Source organism: Monodon monoceros, unplaced genomic scaffold (genome assembly GCF_005190385.1).
Source record: "Monodon monoceros isolate NGI ecotype Baffin Bay Population unplaced genomic scaffold, NGI_Narwhal_1 Super_Scaffold_19, whole genome shotgun sequence".
NCBI lineage: Eukaryota > Metazoa > Chordata > Mammalia > Artiodactyla > Monodontidae > Monodon > Monodon monoceros.
Window position 1 is genome coordinate 4,897,113 of NW_021703775.1, and position 14,716 is coordinate 4,911,828.

Below are 14,716 nucleotides of genomic sequence, written 5' to 3' on the forward strand. Positions count from 1 at the left end.
TCAGGTACAAAGAGCAATTCACCACCTTAACCAGAAACTAATATGGGCAGCATCAGTGGTGGGACCACCAGGTGTTGACGCTCCCTAGGGTGATGCAGACAAACGACATCCATCTCCTCTCAGGGGATCCCGGAAGGCTTTTCTCGATACTAATGGAGCCTCTCCAGTTCACAGAAAACAAGGTAAATGGCATTACAAAGACTGGCAAGTTACAATTCAGAAATGGTAAGATACATCTAAAGGGTGGAACACTGCCTCTTCAGCAGGCTGGTGTCATGCAGAAAGCGGGAGCTGGGGGAGAGGGTGTGACAGTCTTCACTGAAAGATACTCAACCACCAACCAACCAATACAACGTCTTGTCCCATACTGAATACTGGTTTGGACAAACCAGGTGTAGACGAGCTGGGTCTAATTATGGACTCTGCATTAAAGAATCATTTTTAATTTACTTAGGTATGATAATATTTTGGATGCGTTAGAAATGTTTTCAAATGTTAGAGATACATGATGACATAACAAAGAGTGAAAACTTCTAAAGTCTATAATCTATTTGAAAATATTTCAGCATATAAAAACATAAAATAAATATTCCTCTCCACCATAGGCTCACATTGAGTTCCAGTAGTTGGCTATTTGTAATAAATACTAAATACACTGGCGTGCCGTAAGATAGGAACTCAATTGTGAGTATCATTAACACGTACATCAACCACTCTGACTCATTTACTTAAGGCAACAGAATTTTTAAGTAGTTTTTACAAACGTATTCAACCCGAGTCTGATGATCAAATATGGGTTTTACATCAGGATCAAAAGGTGCATTATTGATACAAGTCCCTAGAGGTCACTCTAATAGTTTACATATATTTGTGACCAAAGCAAAGCTGCAAAGCTCTTTAACAACACTCTAAAATTTCACACAGACGAAGCTATTGCTATATACTGCCAGTATTTTTAAGATAATAAATATCTGATTATAATATATTCTTCAAGTTAAAAAGAACGGCAAACAGGGCAGAAGCACTGAATTTACTCAGGACAAAAAAAATTTCTACCGACAACAGAGTGACACACAGCCCCACCCCACCTTGAAAGCAGCATCGTACTTAGTAACAGAACAGGGGTGATGCAGAATGGACTGAAAAAAAAACAGCCTCAAAATACTGTCCCAGCAGATGTGCCCCTGCAGCAGGGGTCCATGTGGTCCTCAGTGAAGCAGCAGGAAGGGGGACTGGAGGCGGAGCCCCACCCGCAGGAAGGCAGGGCCGGCGCCTCACCCTGTAATCATAGGTGGCGTCGGGGTTCTCGTCACAGGCGATGACCTCGGGAGCCATCCAGTACGGGGTGCCTATGAAGGTGTTCCTCCTCCCCACGGTCCTGTCCAGCTGAGCGCTCACACCGAAATCCACTGTGGCAGGAAGAGGAAGGAGGGGGAGGAGAACACAATTAGCAAACCAGCCGACGGCAAGGCGAAGAATGGGAGGACCAGAGGCCTTCAGAGTAAACGACACAGAAACACTGCACAGACTGCAACCTCCCACCAACAGGGATAAGGGGCACCCTCTCCAGGGCCAAGCCACCAAGGCGGCAAGACGCTCCACCAGCCTGGGAGCTCCCTGGGACGCTGGACCCGCCACCTCCCTGAGCATCCCAACAGCGACCGCCAGAGGGACTTCCGGATGAGCCAGGAGCACGGGGGAAGGGAGTCAGGAGCCAGGCTAAGCAGTAAGCCCAGCTCCCAAGCCTTAAATAAGACAGAAGGAGAAACGGGGTAACGTTTTCAGCTAACTGCGCTGGGGCAGGGTATCAGATCATGTGGCACGCCCATCACATACCAAGCTTCACCTCTGCGTTCTCGGTCAGCAATACATTCTGGCCCTTGATGTCCCGGTGAATCACGTGATGGATGTGGAGATGCGCCAGTCCCTAAGCAGGAAAGTCAGGTCTGGATTTAGTTCTCTGTCGCTATAAGTGACTAGCCCAGAACATACCCTTTGTAATAAAGTGTGCACACAGGCCAGAAGTTTCTGGGAACATAAGATTCAACCTCAGTGCATTTCCAGCAAGACATCACCAATGACACCACACAGAGAGAGGCACCCACAATCCCAATGGGTCAGGGCCGGGGGGTGGGGGAGGGGCAGGGTTACCACCTTCCAGCTGCTCCCCAGCGGCACGCTTTCGAGGACCATCCGCAGTGTCTCTGCTGTCATTTGTGCTATTTGTGTGCAGGGTGGTTCCTTTCCCACGCTGCACGCCTATCTTGCAATGGCCGACCCTGGGGGCAGATCTGAACTACACGCATCCCAGGGGAAAAGCAAAGGGCGAGAGTGGGCTTTAAGGTCTGGCCCTTGAATCCAGCCTGGTTTTCCCACCAAAGAGCGACAAACTGCTAACTACTGATCGACCCGACCTCCACCCCACGTGCAAAACAACTCTGCCATCAAAAGAGCTTTATGTTCAAGCATCTTTCTTTCCCAAGGAAATAAATCCTACTGGGCACACAGCACTTTTTGATGACCTCGCATCTGGAACGAAGCCCAGAGAATGCCTCTGATGAGAGGTGGTGGGAGAACAAAAATACGGTTTTCATCCAAATATGGTCAGAAAGACCAAAAGGCATCATTCTCACAACTCATTTACTTGTCCTGACTTTAGCTAGAGAAGCCAAATCTACAGCCTGCCTCCGTAAGCTACAAGCAACCTATTAACTCCCAAACGTCTCAATTCAAAAAGGGCAGATGAGAAGTAACGACTCATTTGATTTGTCCTGTTTAACTTCTTTGTGGGGTTTTATCGTCATCATTACCTTGTAGGTTATGAATTAAATGTAACAGCTGCCCTAGAACATTAATTTTTCTAACATGGGGGTTTCTAAAATCATTTACCAGTCTGCCTGTGAAACAGAAGAGAGCTTATGTCATGGCTCTGTGTGTTTTTCCAGCACTCAGGATGTGCAGTGTTACGCCACAAAGCACCAAGTAGAGGGGAAAGCACTAAAAGCATACGGCATCTTCATGGTATCGTTAGGAAGAAACTCCCTCCTTTCAGCCCAGTTCAAAGGTGTACCTTTGAACAGCGGAAGAACAGATGAAAAACTGCAGCTTCCCTCTTTCGTAATTCCTACTTTTATTACTTCAGTTCATTTTTTATTCTCTTAATGTTCACAAACCCCCCTCCTCACACTTCTCCAGAATTATCTTAGCAGCAGACGTTAAGCAGCCACATCTTCTCAGACGAACGTGGCCTGCCTGCACTCTGGGTCCTGTCGAGCAATCCCCCTGTCCTAGGGCTGCGGTTACTGCCTCTGGGAGGGCCCGCGGCTGGTGTGTCTGCCAGCTCGTACAGCGCATGAGCCCGAGCTGCGAGAATCTGCGCAGCGGACACAGTCTTCCTGAATGAAGGGCCTGGGAGGGAGGGCGTGTTCCACCGCCCCCGCCATGGTGAGCTACAGTCCTTCCTCTTCAGCAGAGATGGCAAGTCCAGTACACAGTCAGCGTCTGTCCAAGAGCAAATGAATCAAGGTCCACAACTCGGAAACACGGTCCTGTAAGTCCGTCGCATTCACAGAATGAAGCAGCAGCCAAAGGCCGTCTTCGGTGCTGGCTGGGAGAAGCTGTAACTGCCCACACTCAGGATGATCTATGCTGGTTTCTATGAAAACGCGAGGCTGCCGTGTGGATGGTGACCATGGAAACGGGCCGGAAGGAACACGCGGCTTCATGTCTCGAGGCTCTCGGTGGGCCCAGGAGAGCTTTTCTACTGCCGTCTGAGGCCCACGTGCCCACAACTCTCAACCTGCTGAGATCTTCACTCCACAGCAACTGACTCTACTGTCCACCAAGGAATGAGGACGTCTGTCACCACAGAAATCAGCCTCCGGCATGCCTCTGGGATGCCCTGCTTTCCTTCCCCATGAGCGGCCTTCTCACCACTCTGCTCTCTCTTTCCCAACACTGACTCCCGTGACCCGTGACGAACACACATGAGTACATGACACTGACTCTTCCAGAAGCTTCTGTTTGAGGTTAGTCCATTTAGACGTTCGTCGTAGGAAAACTTCCCATCCTAGATGAAGTGACGTGAAGGAAACTCTCATTTCAGGTGCCCACGGGGGCGGAAAACACCTGCTGCATCTTGAAAAGATGTTCATTGAGCTACTATGTTCAGGTTGATCTGGGGCCTCAAGGAACCTGGGCTTCTTTCAAAAAATGCTGTCTTGAGTTCAATGGTGGAAAAACAGTTGCATACACTTAGTTACCTACCCACATGTTATATTAACTGATTCCTGACACTAAAACTCATTTACTTCTCATAATAATGGTACTTCCTTCATAGGACTGGGACCTAGATTTTACACATGAAGAAAGTAAGTCTTGGAAAGTTGAGTAACTTGGCAGGGGATGTGCAAAAGGTAAGCAACAGAGGCAGGACTAGAATCCAAGTCTACCTCACTTGAGGCCCACGCTCTCAGCCACTGCTCTCTCCTGCCCACAGGACTCGAACCCAAGTCTACCTCACTTGAGGCCCATGCTCTTAGCCACTGCTCTCTCCTGCCCACCCTGAGTTTTCGTTATCAAGATAGTAAATACACCTGCCCACTCACTGAACTCCCTCACAGCAGTATAGGGCAGGAGGCTTAGTTTCCCATGTTAAGGCTCCTATAATAACCATAAAAGAATCTTGATATTTTTATAATGAAACTTGTATGTGATGATAAGAAGATGGGGTCTCCCATCTCACCCTCTACAACTGGTTTTCCTAGGGGAATTGTCTATTGTCAAGGGCTCTGTAAACTTTCTAAATAAAAAGAAATTCAGACTACCTCTGAATTCTAGACGGCATTTTTGAAAACCTGCAGTCCTCTGTGAAACTTAAACGTAAAAAGTGGAGTAAATTTATCTATAAATAAAAAATAAAGTACCATTTTTTTTATTAGTGACAGAAACGTAAGAATTAGATTCCAGTTCAACTCCATAGTCTTTATTTTTAAAATGTGGTCGGTAAATGAAATCCAACCAAGTAACTTAAGTGTGTAATTGAGGGGTAAAGTAGAGAGAAAAACTGCACCGGCTGACCAGAGGAAAGAAGCCCACTGGCAACTCACATGCAGTTTTCCAATACGAAATTTTCGCACACTCTGCCTGTGCTGTTAGGACAGCTCTACTACTGAAAGGGATCGTCTAGAAGCCGCTAACACGGTAGCCAAGAACTTGCTCTGACATAAACCAGCTTTCCAGTTGGCTGTAAATAACATTAAACATTAGAGCTTCTCCTCATAAACACTGTCACAGATTCTAACAGTTAATGCCGAAGTCCACAAGATGATTTTGAAAGCCAGCATTTAGCACCATTAATATTGCTTTATAAGCTTAGACACACGATTCCCATAAACACAAGAGTTACGGATTATTTCTCCTCCTCTCCACTCTGATTTTCTTCTTCATAACTGCAGGATGAATTCAGGGAAATACCAAAAAAAAAAAAAAAAAGCTATTGTAAGTCTAGTTTCTTTGGATACTTGCCAGGCTCAAAACCATGATGTGGCTTAAACTATCAAAGCCAGCTGGTGATACAGAACCCTTGGCTGTCACAAAAAGAATAACCTGTTCAGGTCGCAGCTAATGCGCAGAAACCCTCGGGGCCGGGCAAGTGGAAATGGAAACACAAGCCCACGCCTGGCTGCCTCAGCTGTGCCCCACTTACCCTCAGGATCTCCCTGGAGATGTAGGCTATCCAGTCTTCCTTGAGCGTGTTGCCCTTGGTGTTCTTCACGAGGTCTGTGATGGACCCGGCCCCGCAGAACTCCATAACAAGCTGGAGAGAGACAAGACACGCTGCGGCCAACACGTCCCCCCAGTGGCCAGAGCATCACAGATGTCAGCACACACCCGGGTAGGCCGGGGGGCAGTCTAACCCCCCTCCTTTCCTAAAGGTCTGGGCGCACGACCACTGTGGAGGCACCGAACTCCTGAGAGCATATCTCATCACACCCCATCTATTCGGCACGGACATCCGGTCCAGGAGATCGGCGTCTGCATGTTCCACGTCGCAGCCCGTGCAGAGGCCCTGAAGCCCCCCTTCTCTCCTGAGCACAGATGCAAGTGGACCGCTTGCTCCTAATCAACGCCCACTCATCAGAAATCTGATCTAAATACCCCTTAACAGGCTTTCCAACTTGCCAGTGTCTAAACTGTTCTATTTTCCACACATCGTGATTCTCAAACTATTTTATATTAACTGTGTTTAGTACAGTTTAAAAATTTCTCTTTAAAAAGAGAAATACTATTTTTAAGCAGCACATCATTTTTTAAAAGACACTATTTACAATACCTAAATGTTTCCACAACACGAACACAAGTATATTTCCAAAGTACTTAGAAAATAAATTGAGTTGAACTATTCTAAAAATTTAACTGTGTTTGGATACGGGCAGTGGAAATAAAGGTAACTGTTTCCCTTTTACTATGCTAACTTTGCAAACAGTCTCTAATGGCTTTTTGAAAAATCAGAAGAGCATTCATCTATCTTCCTGCCCTATAAGCCCAGTACCTTTGACATAACGTGATAACCACAGATCTGACACTATCTCGGTGTCATCACCTTGAATAGAAATGTATTCAATAAGAGATACGGTTGAATATGTATAAATTCTAGAAATTTCCCTGGAGTCCACTGTTCTTAATAAATTACTGAACTAAGTTTGTTTTCTTGCAATTTGTCTCTCATTCCAACATAGTAAAGAAAGATGCATTTAGTTGAGATTCCACACTAATTAATTTCCATAAAGTTTTTATCACATTGCTTTCATTTTCAAGCTAATTTCCTTGCTATTTTGTTACTTTTTTTTTTTTTTAATGTGCCATTTTATTCCCAAAACACAAGTTAACTCTTTTTCCTGCAATGTGAAATCAACACCAAAATAAACATTCAGGACACCTTCCACTGAGAAGGCCAGGGAAGATACCAGATGTTACCCCTTTTTCTTTGCTTTTCTCTCCCCTCCTCCCTCTGGAAGGTTCTTAATGCCCTTTTAAATACAATCAAAGAGGAAACCCCACAGAATGCTCAGGAAACGTCTGCCTACCCAGAGTTGGTCATCGTGTCCTGGGGGGCTCTTTTTAATGAAAGCACCGTAATACGTTGCAATATTTCTATGATGAGAATATTTCTTCAGCATATTTATCTCCAGCTTGATTTCCTCCTCTTCATCCTTAAGAAAAAATAGAAATAAAATGTGCAGCTTTTGAATGACATGCAGGATTTTACTTTCTCCACACGCAGGCAGTCAGACGTTCCCAGCCCCTCCAGCAAGGGAGAGACACTTTACTCTTGTGCCAGTAATCGGGGACTTTCGGCGACGCATCCTTTGAAATGTGATTACAAGCTCTGCAAGAAGAAATACAAGCACAAAAGGTAAAGATGAAACAGGAAGCAGCAGGGGCAGAGGGCACGCGTGGCCTGGCTCTTCCACGGGCCACGTGACCCCAGGCAGTTCACTCCACTGCTCTGGGCCTCAGCTGGCTCATCTGTAAAAATGGGAGGAAAAAGGAAACTGGCTGATACTACTTCAAATGACTAGGAAGGGCTGCTTCTTTTCTAGAGAACATTTGTGAGTATAAATCGTCCGACGCACTTAAGGTTCACCTCTGAGAGCATCACACAGCACCATCACCCTGGGTCGGGGGCAGGGGCCAAGCTCAGGGGCCCTGTGGTCCTGGACGGACAGCGCCCCCAAGACACTCGGGCCAGTCCAGGAGCCCAGAAACATAAACACCACTCAGTGGCGGCAGGTTGTCCCTAGACTGGGCTCACCCCCCCGCCTCTTGCTTTACTAAAATAAGACGAGCAGAGGAAGAAATGAAGAGTCTGTATGAGAAGATTAGAGGGAGAATGAAGGGGACAGATGGTGACAAAGGTCCAGAAAATAAAAATAAGTTGCTCTTGTGAATGTTGAGGTCTCCGCCTTCTCCCACACCAACACCGCCCCCCCCCCGCCCCGGGGAAAACCGCGTCATCGGGGGCGTCCTGTGCCCTGCTGCACACACGGACACGGGGAGAGGGTAACGCCAAACCACCTGCAAAGAGTCATCCGAAGAAAGGTTTACAGGTAGCACGAGAACGAGAGGAAAGCAGAATTAAAGTGAGAAAAAAGAGAGAATGTGCAGGAATAGAGAAAATCTGCCTTGGTTAGAAAAGGGGTGTTTGAGGGAAGATAAAGAAGATCTTTGAGCAAAGCCTCATAACCAGATCTCTAGAATTCCCTTTATTTCATGTATTTTCAACAGGAAATGATGAGTGGTTCCCTAAAACCTCCTGACTTTTCTACACTGACACACTCCTTCCACTTTAGCTGATATCCTTCCGTCTCCAGGGAAGACTCAGGGATTCTGAGCCGCATAGGTACGTGTATATGCACACGTGTGCGCACGCACACACACACACACACACACACACACACACACACACACACACACACAAAACCTACTGTTGCAGCCTAGCATCTCCAAGAACCTTTCCTAAGGCCTCACAGACCTAAAGTAAGTTTGGTTTGCAAACACTGCTCTTCGGGCAACATCATTAATTAGATATTAACAGTGAGACCAAATGAAAAAAGAAAATGTCTTTTTAAAAGCAACTTTCAGTTGGTCATTACTGCTTAATAAACCCAATACCCACGAAAACACGTAGTCATCCAACACCGGTGATTCTCATGGCGGTGGCTTCCAGCTCGGTCCAGAGACGTAAGTATGAGACTACTGCCGCGTACAGAAGTATGAGACTACTGCCGCGTACAGAAGTATGAGACTACTGCCGCGTACAGAAGACAGGCACGGCTGCCATGTGACTTTGGCAGGTGGTGACATAAATATGAAGCAGAGTCACATGGCTAAGCACAGTCTAGACACTAGTCTGTGTAATAATCTTCATTCAAAACCCACATATATGTAAATCACGCCGAATGCATATGAGTTTCAACGGCCATGGTTAAAGCTGCAATGAACAGTAAGAGGCTGAACAACTAGGATAATTAACTAGCTTAATTCTAAACAAAACCAGGGCTTAGCCTGGCTACTATTACACAATCACACACCTCTATCTGGGACCTTTATAGTACAGAAACTTTATACTATAAGACATAAAGGGGCAACAGCTTTTGTTCATACTGGGCACAAGGAAGCACGCCCCAAGCAGAATTAGGAAGCCCCATCCATCCACAGCTTTATCTTACGCTCACGTTCGCGCCCATGCTGTGGAAGGACCACCACCTGCCGGCACAGGGGCCCTGCTCTCTCTGGATGGCAGCTCACGACTCGCCGCCCACAGCCTCTGGGTTCCTGGGCAGCCAGGACACCCCAACGAGGCCTGTTGAGACTGACACGTTCCTAACAAAAATGAGCGCGAGTCTGGCCATAGCCTCGCTCCTGCTGGAAAGGAGGTGGTGTTACTCCAGGATTAGAAAGTCAACTAAAGGTTTGATTTTTTTCCTCTTATCCAAAACCAGTAAACCTGTAAGGATCTGGGGTACAAAGACTAAACAAAAACGAAAGGAACAATGCTGAACTAGAATAGGGAAAAATCAACACACTACTGATTTTAATTTTCTGTGCCAAGAGCGCAGCCACTCACTTCATGCAGTAATGTGTGCCTTCCCGGACGGAAGGCGGGACTTCATCGCTCCATCCCTAACCCTTCCTAGGGGCCTCCACCCGCCCCCCACGCTGCCTAAGTCACCCCAGGGTCTTTAGTCCCTGTGATGCTCTGCCAGTAGGTTTCCCTTCTGGACAGAAAGCAAACGCTACCTGCAGTTCTCCCACAAGAAGCTTCCTGAGCAGTAATTAAGGGTCTTGACATACTGTGGCTGGTTTTGACATATTTTTTCTTTTACTGACAAAAACCAGTGTCTTCCAGGATCTAACTCGTTCACCGCTCTGTGTAAGAACAACCAAGACCCTCCACCGGCACCTGATGTTTTTGGAGCCCACTGAGTTAAAATCCTCACACATCTTACACGTTTAAAGATCCCCATAGGCTTAAATGCGGTACTGCTCACCGGTGTGAAAAGCACTTAATATGCACACGGGTAATACTGCTGGAGGACCATCACGGCACAACGCATCTCCCTGAACCTAAGATGCTGCTAGACAGACACCCAACCACTTTTCGTAACGAAACTATGATTCACCATCAACCATAAGACGCAGGCTGTAACATCTTTGAAACTGGGCTGCAAGTTACAAACAATGAAATATGACATAAGAACAGCTTAAACACAGTTTGGTAACAGCTTTTCTAATATGACTGAAACATCCAAATATTTTCCGAAAATACAGTAATCAGATCGCTGTCTCTTGCCAGAATACTTCCGGGGTCTTAAGTAGTCAAACCCTGAAAGCAGACGAAACCGAACTACAAATACCGAGAGGAGAACATACTGTCCTCTCAAATCATCATTTCAGGATAAGGATTATATACACTTTGAAACGTTCCTTCTCTGGCTTCTCTGACTTTCAAATAGATGGCTACTGCACAGTTTATAAAATAAAAAGGCACTCAGCACCACTAACTGTCATTCACTGTCTAATTATGAGTGCCCACCTTGGAGGAAAAGCATCAGAAACGCAGAATCCACCATCAGTTTGGAGCCAACTGCAGCTGGAATCCTAATCACGACTAATGCTTATAATATAGTGTCTTATACGGCGTCTTTAGGGTAATAACGAACCAACTTCTGAGTTCGAATCTCCCTTCAGTCATTAGGTGAAAACAAGTTTGGTGTCCTCATTCCAGTATTTAAATGCATGCACACCACCACCAAAAACAAACACCTCATTTTGCCAGAAAAGATACAGCGGAAAACAGACTTAGAACAGACTAACTGCATTTTCAAAACGATGACAAATCCCACATTTGCAAAGAAAGTGGATGTAGCAAAGCTCCATGGGGAAGTGATATATCCAAGTATCCTGGCCGAGTCCAAACGCCTCTGCCCTTCATCCTCCCCTTTAGGAGGCCACAGTCACGTACAGATGGAAAAAAAAAGATTAAGGGTCACTTGAGAGAGGAGAGCGGACATTTGGGGAGGAGAGCAGGCCCCCCTCTGGGTCTCCTCCAGGGATGAGGCAGCTGCCAGCCCCTGGTGATCTAAGGCAGCTGAGGCCAATTAGCATTCTGGACTCTCCCCAGTGGGAGCAAACTCCAACAGAAAAGGTCTTTGTCTCAGGCTAAGACTAGGGAGGAGTTTTCCTTTGCCTTCCTTGGCTGCTAGAGGACGGGGGGGGGGGGGGGGGGGGGGGGGGGGGGTGGGGGGGGGGGGGTGGGGGGGGGGGGAGCGGGGGGGGGGGGGGGGGGGGGGGGGGGGGGCGGACGGGGAGTGTACATCTGAATCGTGGTCATCTTCAAAAGCCGCTGTGGGTTTGGGAGTCATAGGAAAAGCCCTGTCCACTCCACAGTCTGAGCACAGAGCAGTGCATAGGACTAGTAGGGTTTCTTAATGACTCCTTAAAATGTTGTTTAAACTCTCTTGTTACCAAAATTCTGTCTCCTTCCACTGCCAGCAGGCAGACCTCCAATGAGCCCGATTGGGAGGACCCAGGAGGTCTGGGGGGTGCTCTCCCCAGCAGCCCCTCCTTACAGAATTAGGCCTACTCATTAAGAGCTGAACAAAAACAGGAAGGGCCATTCATTAGTCACTCTATCTTTACTAGATGGAGAGAATACTAATAAAATGAAATACACGGGTATCTCTGGCAGATTTCACCGCCAAAAGGTATATACTTAGAATGAAAATAGCCATTGAATATCCATTTTAGAAAAAAGTTTACAAGTTTGTTTTAGTTAACGACTACCAACCCCTTCTTTACGGGACTGTGAACTGGCAGAGAAATGAGGGCAGATCACCTTTCACTTGGCAAACCCCAGCGACATCTGAGAGTGTTATCATCACACCAAGCTGAATTAACCAAAATTAATTTTTATGACTCAGACATATGAAAAGTTCTGCAACTTCACTTCACTGATAATTCAACCAGACAGAGGCGAACACGACTCTGCAGGGAAGCTTCTAGAGCAAAATGAAGGTCCAGGATCTGGTCGAAGGAAGGAATGGAACGTTCTTTAAAATTAATCTGCGTCCATCTCAGAAGACCCATCAGCTCCAGAACAAAAACCCCAACAGAAAAATGACAAAATTAACATAGCTGCACTCGTGACATCTTACTCAACAAGGAATACTGCCTTGAACACATTTCAGACAAAAAGACATGCTCCCTAGTTTTGCTACTGAGCCAATGGACTTCTGAGACCCCAAAGTCCAACCCTAACGGCCCTGAAGCGCTTAACCTGCTCTTTCTGTCGACGGACACCACCACGTAGGACTTTACTTGACTCAGCGAAGGGTTCTATGAAATCTGCTATACTTCAGCGAGGCTGTGTCACTCGACTGGGCTCTAAGAGCAGCGTGGTAAAGAAGAGAACTACAGAGCTGCACCGTCCACCGGGAGGGGCATGGCAGGGTGGTAACTTCAGACTGTGACGAGACGGTGCAGGACGGCAAGTACAACCCATTTTCCTCAACATCACTCACTCACGAAAAACCTGGGGAGGCTGGTGCTTGCAAGGAGGCCAAGACACACCTCTGGGATGACCCCTTACCAACAAGCACAGCATGGCGAATGAACACGGTGAGCTAACTCAAATCACAAAGTCAGGTAAGACCCATCGCTATTTTCTCCAGGATCTAAACGAAACTATGAGAACTTTCCAAAGTGTCAAGCCCCAATTTACAGGACACAATTCCCCAGGATACAAGTTGCTTCGATAGTCTAACTTGAAATAAGTCACATCAATACTTGATTTTAGAACCCATCCATTTTCCTCCTCCATTGGGGACCCTTTAGTATGGCCCCTAAAGTAAGAGCTGAAACCTAGGTCCCCACAGAGATGGAAAGCAGATCTCCTGGGTAAGGCCCAGAGTGACCAAAATCAAATCCGCCACCAAAACACTTGATTGTCACCCCAAAATATGCTCTTTGACATGGGATTATTTTAAGCTAAAGGGACTTGAAAAGCAGCAGGGACAAAAAAGGTGCTCTGACCTCCCCTTTTCTCCCTGAAAGCAAGCGATAAAACTCCCATATGAAAGGCATCCTTCCTATACCAACTGGAAAAAACATTCTTATCACCAGAGCCAGGGGACTGAGGCCCAAAGAATTCTGTACAAGCAAGCCTCTTATCTTCTGTTAGCTGTCCCATATGGTTTAGTTACTGGTCCACAGTGGCATCTCTCTGTTCAACCTGGTACACAGACAGAGTCTTCTTTGAGTCTTCATTTTCCTTGTGAAGGCTCCCATGTATATACGAGATAGACAAGTTAGCAAACCTGTTTGTTTTCGTCCTGTTAATCTTTTATTACATGATCAAGAACCTAGAAGGGTAGAAGGCAAGGGTTTTTTTCCTCCCCTACATAACCAAACTTGTAATTATATTATGAGACCAGAAAGAGATCAGTAATCCAAAATGCTCAGAAGATGACAAAATAATATATTCTTAACATCAGCATCTTGCCATTGGCAACACCAGTGTACAAGTATATTTAGATAACTCCACACGTTTCAATGTGTACACAGAAAGAAAAAAGAAGAACTGTACCCAAAGATTACCTCTGGATTACAGAGGTTTTCTTCTTTAACTTGCCCAATTTTCAACAATGCTATTTTCCTACGTGGGGGAAAGTTAAGAGTTTCGAGTAGAGGCGTTAACTCCATAAGCATCCAAATGAGTTTCCTTCTGGCCGTTCGCATGTCCAGCTCCCCCGCCCTCCCTGGACAGGGGGCCCTCACGCCCCCCTTGCTGGTCCCGAGTCACCGCCAAGCTCCCCGCTCCGGCCACTCACTCCAGCGCTCAGCTGTACGGAGAGGGCGAGGGGAGTTTGAAGAACGGGAACCTTGCTGGTTAACCTGCCTCCCGCTGGGTCAGCGACACCCAGAGCTCGGACCTCCACGGTCACATCTTCCTGTTGGTTCCAATGGTACCAGTCCAGGCCCATGACTTTCTGAGATCAGAAATTTCCAAGCTCAAGTTGTTTCCGGAGCAGAGGAGAGGTACCTGGAGCCCGGAATCAACCATTGCGCCAGCTTCACCTTCCTGACCTGCCCGAGGGCCCTGGACAGAGTCTTGCCTCTGTGCCCACGCCCTTCCCTAAGCCAGGGGCGAACTCCACCAAGAGCACTGCGCACATGCTAAAACCTGAAAGCCAGGCCCTAGTAAGCGGTGGCAAGAAGGGGCACAGCTCTGGAGAAGCTATGAGTGTGGACAACATCACACGTCTGTGCTCTTCTGACTGGCCCCATCGCGTACTCACACACACAGAGCCCCTGCTTACACAACTGACACGGCAAGTCAGTCAAAGGCTGGCTCTGAAAATAGTCTGCAAGTGAAAAGGACAAAGGCCAAACTTCTGTTCCTGGCTAAGAAGGAGGGTCAAGGGCCAGATGTACTCCCACTTGAACAACTACAATAGATAAAACGAATGAACGAGTTTTAGGACCCTGCACACCAGGGATTGAAGGACAGTGAGCTCTGAGAGACGGGAACACGAGGAAAGACCTACAAATGCCGAGCTGCTGCCCCGGGAGATTCCAGGCTGCAGCAAAGCGAGAGGAAACCCCACCGAAGCCCAGAGGATGCTGAGCTGAGGACACAGAGCTGAGGGCA

General features: G+C 47.0%; 1 protein-coding gene across 25 annotated transcripts in view; it reads right to left on the reverse strand.

Annotated features, from left to right (window-relative positions):
* Positions 1-14,716, reverse strand: part of MAP4K4 (mitogen-activated protein kinase kinase kinase kinase 4) — a 177,516-nt gene that overhangs the window by 52,921 nt on the left and 109,879 nt on the right. For all 25 annotated transcript variants that reach the window (XM_029231543.1, XM_029231541.1, XM_029231536.1 and 22 more), the window contains 4 exons: positions 7,089-7,214; positions 5,708-5,818; positions 1,837-1,927; positions 1,279-1,409 (listed from right to left, as the gene is read on the reverse strand). In XM_029231543.1, the coding sequence (XP_029087376.1) occupies positions 1,279-1,409; positions 1,837-1,927; positions 5,708-5,818; positions 7,089-7,214 (459 nt within the window). The remainder of the gene's footprint in view (positions 1-1,278; positions 1,410-1,836; positions 1,928-5,707; positions 5,819-7,088; positions 7,215-14,716) is intronic.